General features: G+C 39.6%; 1 protein-coding gene across 2 annotated transcripts in view; it reads right to left on the bottom strand.

Moving 5' to 3' along the window:
* The window catches only part of EGFLAM (EGF like, fibronectin type III and laminin G domains), a 240,501-nt gene that overhangs the window by 43,049 nt on the left and 184,970 nt on the right, over positions 1 to 12,482 (bottom strand). For both annotated transcript variants that reach the window (XM_089687830.1, XM_089687829.1), the window contains exons 10-14: positions 7,883 to 7,983; positions 6,080 to 6,180; positions 4,512 to 4,656; positions 3,321 to 3,510; positions 1,494 to 1,619 (exon numbers count right to left, since the gene is read on the bottom strand). In XM_089687830.1, the coding sequence (XP_089543956.1) occupies positions 1,494 to 1,619; positions 3,321 to 3,510; positions 4,512 to 4,656; positions 6,080 to 6,180; positions 7,883 to 7,983 (663 nt within the window). The remainder of the gene's footprint in view (positions 1 to 1,493; positions 1,620 to 3,320; positions 3,511 to 4,511; positions 4,657 to 6,079; positions 6,181 to 7,882; positions 7,984 to 12,482) is intronic.

The following is a 12,482-nucleotide window of genomic DNA, read 5'->3' on the forward strand; positions in this document are numbered from 1 at the left end:
TGAGCTTCAATCTGCTAATGTAACCTGACTAGTAAGAAAAAAAGTTATTTCTTCAAATGTGATTTGTCTCTATTTAACTCTTTATAAACCCTTAGAGGTTGCGCTACTAAAACAATCTTGTGCAGCTCTTCATAGAAAATGATCAGCTTCCAGATTCTTTTATCAAAGCTTCATTGAACAAGCTGAAGTTGGAAGTTGATTGGTTTCTATGCAGAGCTGCACCAGATTTTGCATTTTCCACTTTTGGTAAATCAACTCAACAGTTTACCCTAATCTGCCCTTAACTCCTTCACCCCCCTCTCCCTTTAACTGTTATTTTCCAGCCAATTATTTTTGGTTTATTTCTATTTTATTATGCATTAAAATATAAAGTTTTTCCATTTTTATTGGTTTTGTTCATTATTTTTTGTATTGCCATGTTAAAAAAGCATAAAATTAAAAAAAAAAACCTTTAATTCATTTGTAAATAACTATGCAAAGATTTCTACCAGAATCATATTTTAGTAAATATAGAATAAATAGATAATAAAATATGTACTGTATAGATATAGAATGAATATATTCCTTTTATCTACAGTAACAATATTGTTTTAAATAAAACTGGTAAACTAAAATAAAACTGTTTGTTTAGTTTTGATTCATTGTCATTACTTTTAGGTAATGACAAATGTACTGCTGAATAAATAGATCCTTAGCAGAAACACTTGCTCTGGTCCATAGTGAGTATACAGGTGTGAGTAGTCAAGGCAGAGCTGAATCTATTGATTTAATTGTTTCTCAAAAGAAAACTCAAATTAGAAATGTTCAGCAAATGTTATTAGTTCCCTAATCAAACATAGCAATGTTGTTTTCTGCAGTATTTTAATTTTCATGCTGCCTATTAGAGCATGCACATTCTATACAACAATGAAGGCTTGGCTCTGCTGATAACTGTCACAGTTGCCAATGTGCTTATGCAGGGGTGGACTGACAACTCATGGGGCCCCCGGGCAATAGGGGATCATGGGGCCCCTGTGTCCTTGCCCAAACTCAAAAAAAGCCTATGAAAAAGGTGCCAGGGGCATCTCATGGGGCCCCCTACTGACCCTGGGCCCTTGGGCAATGTCCGAGTTTCCAAATGGTCAGTCTGCCCCTGTGCTTATGTCATCTCTCAGCTGAACTTACAAAATCACAAATGGCTGGTGTCATAGCTGGTCGTGTGTAGCACCATGGCAGCTAAAGAGCTAAATAGATCCAATCTTGGTGGATAGGAGGGTTTCACTTTAAGTGTAGATATCTCTAATTAGCCAAAAAGCTTCTTCTGTGCTCCTCTTTAGTTTAATTTTATTTTTTTCTTTAATATTTCCGTAAAATTAAAGGTGAAACCTACATTTTTGCTTTTGGCAAACACTCCACCTTTGTGCTAATTTTCATTCCTGAAATAAACCCCAGCATGTTTAATGAGTAAAGTTCTTCTTTACAGTGACGTAAAAGTATTGCCAGCTCAGTCTTACCTTCCTCGCAGTGACGTCCTTGGAATCCTATAGGACAAAGGCACATATAGGAGTCAGCTGACCTTGATGTACAGATTCCTCCATTGATACAGGAAGCCTCATCACACACCCCAATACTGCAGTCACCTGCGTGTCAGGAAGGAATTAAGTTCATATATTAAGTTCATATGACTTCTCTGTCGAAATCAACAGCTCAACCATCAACCCGTCCCCACATGCCAAGGTGCTATGGTGTAATCCTGGACTCTGAACTATCCTTTTGGCCCTATATCCAATCACTGTCCAAAACTTGCCGCCTCAACTTCCGCAACATCCCCAAGATACTCCCCTTCCTAACCAATGGTACCACAAAGTTTCTAACTCACTCCCTAGCCATCTGCCGCCTGCAACGCCTTCCCTTTGCATAGGCTATCCCCCCTCCAGTCCATCATGAATGCTGCTACCAGACTCATCCACCATACCAACTGTTCAGTGTCTGCCACCCCTCTTTGCCTGTCCCTCCACTGGCTCCTGCTCACCCAACGAATAAATATTATAATGAATAATAAAATAAGATGCTTACAATAACTTATAAAGCCATCCACAACTCAGCCCCTAGTTACATCGCTAACCTGGTCTCAAAATACCAACCAAATTGTTCTCTTCCTCCCAAGACCTCCTGTTCTCTAGCTTCCTTGTCACCGCCTCCCATGCTTGACTCCAGGATTGACTCTCGATCAAATTGAGTGGCACCTCAGCCTGGAGAGGAAGTCCAAGAGAAACAATGTTTCTCTATGGTTTCCTGGGTCAATGGAGCAGTGTTCCAGTTGGCTACGCTGCACCCATGTGACCCTCGGTGGCCATCTTGGGTCAGCAGGATCTATTTAAGTCCATGCCCCTAGGTTTTTGTGCACATCTGGCATGTGGCTAGTGTAGGGAGAGATACCTCACTTGTTAGGGAAAGTAACTAGCAGTAGAGAAAGCTTCCTGATGAGAAGAGAAAGATTAGGGACTCGCTATCCTGGAAAGGAGCATCCCTCTTGGGACCAGACTAGCCAAGCTCTGTTTCACCCTGTGAAACAGACACTGTCAGCACCTCTGCAACTCTACATCTGACTACATTAAACTGTCAGTTATTTCCCTAGCAGATGCTCTCTTGCCTGGGTGTTTGCAATGTTGGCATTGTGTTTAATACAAGTTCCACGTTTTACTGCAACTGGATTACAACACCTGTTGGGTTTTTATTGCTGTCCGTACCCCTGTTAAGGCGATTCCCGCTCTCTATTTGTCCTTTTTTCCTGAAAGTGAAAGTAAAAGAACCCACAAATTTTGGGGGTTGTCCCCAGAAAAGTAATAGAGGGGAATTTTTTCAATAGGGACACTAGTTCCAATTCCAATTCCCTCAATTTGCAAAGATTTTCTCACTTCCTGTTTTTGTTATAGGACAGGAAGTAAGTGTAAATCTGCTCTGGGACACAGATGGCAATATATAAACTGACAGCAGTTATAACCCTCCCATACTCTATCCAAAATGAAAAAAAAAAACGTTTTGCCTATAGTTATACTTTAATGTGTGTATTGTTTAGAGTCATCTAACTGAATTACCATGGAGAAAGTCATGGATAACCTTTGTTTAGACAAAAGAAAATGGCAAAACATTCCATCTCTTTCAAAATGGATTTTTCCAAGTACACGAGTCAATTAAAAATCCTGTACAAATGATCTTTCTTACATAAAAAAAATGTTAGGCTTATAAATACCTGTTTCAGACCTCTGTCTAAACTCTAGGAGTAGCCTAAGTTTTAGTCACCCTCTAAGTAAGCAGATATATTAAAACTGTTTATTTACCAACATCAGCCCCGCTGAGTGCCTTTCCGAGTGGCCATTGTCTCATGTCAATATTCCTTCCATTTACAGACAAGGACTGGACACAGCCTTTAAATCCCCGGTTGGTCCCCGCTGATTTCACCAGCCAGTAGGAACTTGGTGCTCCACCCAGGTATAGGGGTGTGCGGAAGGTGATCTTACTGTACTGACCCTGGTGGAAAAGACACACATAGTTCAACCTTCAATAACATAAACAGATTTTCACACAATTTGTTAAATTTGAGGCATCCCCAAGCATTCTTTTTGTATTGATGATGAAAATATGATAGACCAGAGGACTGGAAGGGAGTCAGCATAGGACAGTTGGGGTGCAGTATTATGTCTTGTGTGCCATAGATGACCAACTGCTCACCTGTTTATACAGACATGTCCTAATAGAAACCAAAGTATGTTCTGCATGTAAAAGGATGGTGTGAAATGCTGATTTATTTCATAATGTATTTGAATTTTAATTTATATTTAATAATGAGCTGCAATGATCAGCGTATAAACTAGTCAAACAAAGATATGGGGAAGAAAATTTGAAATGATGGAAAACACACTACATATCTGTTTGTGGACACCTCACCAGCACACCTAAATGAGCTTGTTGGACATCCCATTTAAAAACCATGGGAATTAACATGGACCCCCCCCCCATCATTTTGCAGCTATAACAGCTTTAACTTTTCTGGAATGTATCTGTTGGTAATGCCCATTCAAATGTACTGATGTTGCATGAAAAAACCTAGTATTGCAAATGGAGCTTAATATATCTCAAAAGTCTAAAAGTTTTCAATAGGATTCCGTTTAGGACTTTAGACCACTAAAATTCCTCCACATCAAATACTTCATATCATATCTTTATGAAACTGTCTTTGTACACAGGGGTATTGTCATGCTGGAACAGAAAAGGGTCTAACCCAAACAAGACTGGAAGTGCTCAGTTGTCTAAAATCTTTTTGTATGCTGTAGCATTAACAGTACCCTTCACTGGAAACACCTGAACTTATGTATGTGTGCACATATTTTTTATGTATTACATATTACATATGTACTTAGTACATAAGTATTAAATACATAAAAAAAAACATGGCTCATTAAATATATATCCCCACCAGAAACCTCCATTGGTTGTCACTGTGAAGTGTTCTTCTATGGCTTGTATCTTACCGGAGACTTTCCAGACACAGGAGCACTGTTATCAAGCTTTATCCACCCATTCAGACCTTCTCTGTAGACTGTCACAACATGCCAGGTACCTGGTTTGATTTTGCTATCACTTGTAATAATAGCAGTCCCAGTACCACAATTATAGCTGTAAAAAAAGAAAACATGTAGCGATGATAGGATAGATAGATAGATAGATAGATAGATAGATAGATAGATAGATAGATAGATAGATAGATAGATACTCAAGCATGTGTAGCAGGAGCTTTCTGTTGACTTTAAAGGTACTAATGGATGAGTGGTCAACTAAATTACCTTTAAAGGAATGCAGCCTACAGCATCAATTAGATGCTCCAGTACTCATATTATAAGTCCAGCCAAAAGCCTGTTAAAACATGGTCCCCAAAACAGTAGGTGAGGGGAAAGCAGTCAAACGTGAAAGTAGATCTAACCCTACCCCATTCTATCCAAAGGTATTTTGGCTGGATAAAAACTTAAATTCTATCAAGAGAAACCTGAGAAATACAGAGTTGTTTACTTCTGAAAGAGCTAGCTGACTGGCTGTCTCTGGCTTCAAAACTAAAAAAATATCACCATAACCAAGCAACATACCAGGGAAATCAGCTTGAAGCTGGATCTGCATGTTTATTCTAAGCCCAAGACACAGAAAATACTGAATTTTAGAGACCTCTCTGATGTAGGGTCCATTGATGCTGACTGCTGGAGGATCTATTGTCGCTGGAGGGGATATATTTTTGCTGGGTGTGGATATTGATGCTATGGAGGTCTATTGTTGCTGGGGGGTTGAGTTTTATGTTGCTGTGAAGTCAATTGTTGCTGGGAAGGAACTACTGTTGAAGGAGGGGTTCGTTGTTGCTAGCTGGTGGAGGGTCTATTGCTGGCTGTGGGGAGAGCTGTAGATCTGTTGTTGTTGCTGGGGGTCTATGGTTGCTGAGGGGTATTTTGTTGCAGGTGGTCCATTGCTGCTGGGGGGGGTCTATTGTTGCTGGCTGCAGGGGATCTATTCTACTGCTTTTCTAGATATCATTAGCAAATTCTATACAAATTGATTCTTGGTTCTGTATTCCCTAAAAGGACAGTACTGGGAGGTGGGTAAGGGGTGGAACCAATGGATAGTGCGGGGTGGACACAAGGGGTGGCTCGAAAAGGGAGAGTTTCTGCCCCTTATCTCTGAGAAAAAAGCCCTGTTAAGGCCTATGGCTAAACTGAAACGCGTCAGTAACTGTCAAGGTTTTGCACACCATACAATAAAGAATATATTTACTTATGACTGTGTGCCAGATTTGTTTCTTCATTATATTTATGGACTGATAAGCACCCCTCTGGTATTTTCCTATAGCAATGAAGTGGACTTGGGGATTGAGCAGATTTCATAGCTGTAATTAATAAATTAATACATTTTTTTTCTTTTATCACTTTATGACTAATAGACTTCCTTGGTGCTAAAATGCTTATTATAGTAAATTGTCCACCCAAATACTCATGGCTCTATGCACCTCAGAAGAAGGTCAGTTCAGATTAGGGGGGTGGTAGGATTGCAGAGAGCTTACCGGAATTGTACACTCCTGCGAATTATGGCCACTGACATAAAGTCTCCACGCCCATACTCATTTTCACCACAGTAGAGTAGTAAGCCATCATCACCTTGAGCCTAACACCAAACACAAACATTTAACAAAGAAATTAGACTAGAAAATACCGAAATAGACTACATAAAATAACAATGTATGTAGTGTGAAAAACCTTTCAGGAACAGAAAACATAGCCTCCTGTTGTGTCCCAGTTATTAAAGGGAATGTAGAATCTTGTCAGCATTGTTTAGTAATTATTTAATAATGCAGAAGAGAGCATAATCTTGTTAATGTAAAAAGAAAAATTCATAGAGCTTGTAATTACATCCAATTATATTTGCACATTACATATGCAGATTCTACTTCCTGCTTTGCAGTGCTACACACTGGCCGTATTTAATTGTTCTTACTCAAAATCCAAGACTGAATCTCATTAAAAAACAATGCACTCATTGTGTGGGTTAACGGCAGTTAAAAATGGAATTAAACTGACCAATTTAACTGTTTCCCCAAGACAGTTATTATGAAGGAGAGCCATGAATGATAACAGTGTCAAGCCTTCAAATAGCTGGTGTCATAGATGATCACACGTGCAGCAATGGATGAGATCCCAATTACATTATCATTGTGCAACCAATCACAGTGAATGAATTAACAAGAGACCTCCTACTGGCCTTCGGTATCATGGTCCACTTAAGGGGCCAGCTAGTGCTGGTGGCAAGAGGTTAAGATAAACACTGTGATGATTTAAAATATATACTCACTAAAAAAACACTAGAGACTTTCCCCCTTAAAAAAAAACAAGCAGGGAAACCAGACCTCCTATATTTGTGAACCATCACACCCCTAAGTGGTACTTCCTCTCCATCTTCTTTTTGAGGGACACCAAATCACAATGTCCAGCACACAGTCCAAAGACCTACCACAGGTCTTGGACATTTCTGCACAGAGCCAGATATATTCTCCACAAGCAATGTTCTAGGTTGCAGATTCCGCCAGGTATCTAACAACTTCTCAAAATGAGAATCTAACCAAAACGTATTTTCTCCTGGAAACTCTTCTGCGTTTTGTTGCTCCATCCCCCTCTTTATTAAATCCCTCTTAGGCAACATCCTATGATAAACAAGCAAAGCAGAGTTTTTCAAACACAAAACAATTAACTTAACAGTCGCAGTGAGGTGGTGCAAAAGAAACCATCACACCCACCTCTCAAGTGCTGTAGATGCATTGACTTCTTATAACAAATGGTATCTAGGTGTCCTCGCTTCCAGAACAAAATCCAAAAACAAGGAGCTCAGTCTCTTCTTATGGGTAAGTGGGTGGAATCATGTAAATCATTCCTTTTTGCCCATTTTAGCCATCTGTATATCTAAAACTGCTGTCCAGCAAATGCAAGAAGACTATCACTATATGTGCTGAACCATCATGTGCACTGGAATCTCATTCCCTGAGATCCATCACCTACAACTGTGGGATGTCTGCAGGTGATGCTACAGAAAACTGTGAAGAGACATCTAATAATTTGATCTTTTTTTGCTTAACACTCTGAAGTCAAAATTCACAAAATTCTAAATTATTTTAGGTCAACAACTTAAAAAATTGACAAAAGATCAATACAACAACCAGGCACATAGTAGGTTCTCTCATAATAATTTTCCTTTAAAAATACATAGCCACCCTGACAATTGCCTGCCCAGTTCAGCCCAAGTGCACATACTTTGACCTGTGGTGACTTTATTGTGATATTTAGTAAATATTATTAGCAGGAGTCAAACCACTTACTCTGAATTCCACAGTAATCTGAAATGTCTGGTATGAATTTTTCAGTGGTTCAAAGGTCATGTAGGAATGGCCATAAAATTGAGGATATTGTACATTAATATCTAAAAAGAAAAACAGTTAAGTTAGAAACAATGCACAAGTTTGTAAAATCTAACAGAGACGGAAAAAAAACTGACCAAAATGGGTACTTATAAATACTTGAAGAGAAGTGGAGTGCCATACCAACTTTGGAAAATCCAAGATTCATATTCAACATATTCTTTACAACAGAAAACAAGACAGTACACTTCAGGGACCTCCTTCATCAGGTCTTTGGACAATAACATACTCTAGATTAGAACATTAAAAAAATACCAAAAAACTAGAAAAGAAAGCGCCAACCAATAATATCACCCTTCTGCAGCAGCAAACCTCTAACCCAAAATATTGGTGAAAAAATAAAAAATCACAATTCGGAATGCGCTAAATTATATCACAAAATAAATTAATTTGTGTAAAAAAGTCCAAACATCTTAAATACAAAAAAATCTCCAGTGAGGCAATCCATAAATAAGTGTAAAAAAATGTGTAGAAACAAATGTCCAACACCCCAAACGAAATTTCTTCTTAAACATATAAATACACCGTGCTTAATCCACCACCAAATGAATGGAATAAACTCACCAGAGCTCAATGCTGATCAAATTATAAATCAGCACAAGCGTGTTTGCTCTGGGAGCGATGAGAGAAGACAGATCATGAAGCAACACGGAGCGGCAGAGGAGGAGCGTCCGTGAGGACGTCAGAGTGACGAAATGCGTAGGGCGGAGCTTATTGGATGACGTCAGGACGTTCCCTGGAGCTGTCGGCGAGGTGTCCGCGGTGAACGGGGCTCGTCCATTCCTTGTATCTGATCGCTTGTTATACCAGTGTCAGGTGGACACTTAACTTTGTGAGTAAGATGAGATTGCAATAAAGCTAAATGGTTTTTACTTACTGCACCATCATGCCTTTCCTTTATTTTTGAGTGGTATTACTATATATTTGGAGGATGATCGCTATATAAGGAGTCCTGGCCATACTTCAGAGTTACTGCAGAGTATTGCTCCTGGTATTTGGATGTGTCCATGCTACAGAGTGTTGCTTCATGATCTGTCTTCTCTCATCGCTCCCAGAGCAAACACGCTTGTGCTGATTTATAATTTGATCAGCATTGAGCTCTGGTGAGTTTATTCCATTCATTTGGTGGTGGATTAAGCACGGTGTATTTATATGTTTAAGAAGAAATTTCGTTTGGGGTGTTGGACATTTGTTTCTACACATTTTTTTACACTTATTTATGGATTGCCTCACTGGAGATTTTTTTGTATTTAAGATGTTTGGACTTTTTTACACAAATTAATTTATTTTGTGATATAATTTAGCGCATTCCGAATTGTGATTTTTTAGATTAGAACGTTGTTTCTCAACCTTTTCTCAGTCAAAGCACCCTTTAAAATTCTGCACAATCTCAAGGCACCCCATTCTAAGTACAATTTACATGTACAGGGATGCCATGCACGCGCCCAACATTCTTATAAAAATGATGACATCATTAGCTGTTATGACACCAGAAGCTAGAAAATAATAATGATGCACAATGAAAAATTAAGACTTTCTCTAACGAAAAGGCCACTTGATCCACCTGCTTGCTTGTATACAGTTTGTGGGCAATTTTTAGGCATTTTGCCTGGGCAGCTAGATTGAAAAAGGCTGCTCTAGAACACTAGAACTCACTTCTATTTTTATTAAAGTGTTCTGTTCCCCAGGGGGCAAAGAACATGTAGTACAGGGCACCCGCCTCCTTCCATCATGGCTATCCAACCATGCAGCTACCAAATTGCTATGACAGATGGCACGTTTCTCCATCTCCAAGCACTTGCCTGTTTGCCTGAAACCTCTTGGTTGACAAGCACCCTTCTCCCCTTACATACCTTGTGAGGAACTTGTCTCAGGCAAGTGTCTAGGGGTATAAAAAGGTGCTGTCTCCTTGCTAGCTGCATGTTCAAACAACTGTGGTGCTAGGACTTGTCAAAAAAAGTGTCTCTCTTAATTTACACTTTACATTTTTTGGGTGAATGAGTGGAGGTACTTCCAGATTCCAAAAAGCTGCAGACCCCCACAACCACTAGGCCAGGGTTGTGAGGAAGGAGCCCTGGTCCTCAACATGGGGACAAGATGCTTTGCCATGTTGAGGTCATGTGTTCTAGTATGGTTCAGTAGGGGGAAGCTTACCCTCATCATTGCCTTTCCTGGCCTGATAGGCTTCATGCTTGGTTAAAGACCAGATGTTGATTTTGTGGGAGGCCCTCACACATTTATTTTTCTTTGATTTTTGTGTGGGGTCCACCTTTAAAATTCAGCTGAAGGGCCTATTATGAATTATGAGGGGAACTCCCACGCCATTTTTTTTACACTATCCCTGTCTGTTTTATTTGCATGGCCGAGGATTCCCGGGCAGTAAATGAATGGGGCCAGGTGACATCACTGGTTGCTAAGGATGCAGCAAGCACAGGCACCTGTAGCTTCCTCTGATCACTGGGAGAAAGGAGAATCAAGAAAGGACTCCTCCAGCAGCAGACTGCATTCTAGGCCAGTCATTGATTGGAAGTCAAGACGGTTTTCAAAAGCGGAGCTTCCTCTCTCAATCAACATTGACAATTTTTAATTCGTATGCTGCTAACATTAGTAAATAGATAGGAAGGTATATCATCTTTACTTTTAAAACTTGTTTCCACATTTCTTCAGTTACGTCCTGGTTTCCATGCATAGGCAAATGATGTCATACATCTCAGGAGTCTTCCGGAGGGGAGGGGGGTTTTCTCAGCTAAGGACACCCTCCTATCTGCATGACTGAGCTAAGGGCAAATGGATTCCAAGATGGCCAGAAATGCCAGGGTGTATTTTTCAAAGTGATTTCTTAGCATGGAAACATGGATGGATGGGGGAGTTTGCTCTGAATATTAAAAATTAAATAAGTAGAGTTTTTGGTTTGTGGTGCTCAGATGTAGTGTAGTTTCATCGTAATTAGAGTAGAGCTTTGATGAAACAATACATCATGACACGTCTGGAATTAATTCATGCACACTCGTGAAGAGTCCACATTCATTTTTATAATCTTTTATGGTGCCTTGACATTTGTTTTTGGATAATGCTCTAAAATGTCTCATTTTTAGAAATAACATAACACAGTATGTTCTTTGTTTGCCTTTCTTTTAAAGTGAGTGCTTATCTCCCCACCCAGTATCAAAGCTTCCCTTTGGCTCTTTTAAGTTCCTGAAAATTTTGCAGAATGTACATGTCAGAACCATCAATAGTTATTTTATATCTGTCAAGCTGTAATAGCACAGTGAACATTGACTGGATCACACAGAAAACGCCATAGGGAAGGTCATTTATGTGTTTTCTATGTCTGGCCAGTTCTGTGTTAGAGGACATCGATTAGTTCATGTTCAAATGACACACAATCTAGCTTGGAGAATTCAGTGTTGTTGGGTTGGACTGACATTTTAAAGATACTCTGGACTTGTACTGGCTTTTATGGGGGAGGGGGAGTGGTAAAAAGACATGCTTTAGCCACATTTTTATGAACTCCTTTAAAGTCAATCAACATTGGCTATTTTTAATCCTTGTGCTTTTAGCATTAGTGATAAGATAGGAAAGCATATTATTTATACTTGTTTTAAACTTTTTTTTTTTCTACATTTCTTCAGTTACTTCCTAGTTTCCAGGCCTAGGCAAAAGGTGCCTTTAGGAGGGGAGGAGGGGTTTTCACAGCTAAGCACACCCTCCTGCCTGCATGCCTGAGCTGAGGGCAGATGGATTCCAGGAAGTAAATGCTACATGAATCATCTGCCCTTATTCAAGATGGCCATGACCAGAAATGCTAGAGAGTGTTTTTCAAAGTGATTTATCAGTAAAATAAAGCATGGAGACATGGTTGGATGGGAGAGTTTACTTTGAATATTAAAAATGAATTAAATTGTGTTTTTGGTTTGTGTTGCTCAGGTGCAATGTAGTTCTACTTTAAGCTGCAAAGGCAGTGGACAGGGGTGTACACATGGCATGACTATGAAGAGAAGCAAATATTATCCCCCCCTGAAAGTGACCCATTCAAGTGAATAAGGCTGCACCACAACTGCTCTGCAGGGTGGTGCGCCATTCATGGGGTTAAAGCAGGTGGTGAGGACACAACATAACACCTCAACATAACACCTGCTCCCCACATGTCAAATATGTCTACAAATGATCTGATTGCAGATGGAGTTGTGTCCTAGTGCAGGCTCACAGTGGGTGTGAAAACATAATCACTATCTTCATTCTATTTATTACAGGTGCCTATACAGTGTTGGTGATTTATGCAGTGGTTTACATATATATTGTACATTCACATCAGTGGCTGTCCTCCTGGGCTGGTTCACACTATAGAAATGCAGTACAGATACGTTCCGGATGCGTTTCTGGATGCACGTTTTCTTCTTCAGTGTATATAAGGACATGTGTTTTCCCGTGCGTTTTTTTATTCATTCCAGTTCATTTTTTCCCCTCTCTTCTTCTTCAATGTAAATAGGGACAGTGCGTT

This window comes from Staurois parvus, unplaced genomic scaffold (assembly GCF_062004578.1).
Source record: "Staurois parvus isolate SC_StPar_1 unplaced genomic scaffold, SC_StPar_1.0 ptg000438l, whole genome shotgun sequence".
Lineage (NCBI taxonomy): Eukaryota > Metazoa > Chordata > Amphibia > Anura > Ranidae > Staurois > Staurois parvus.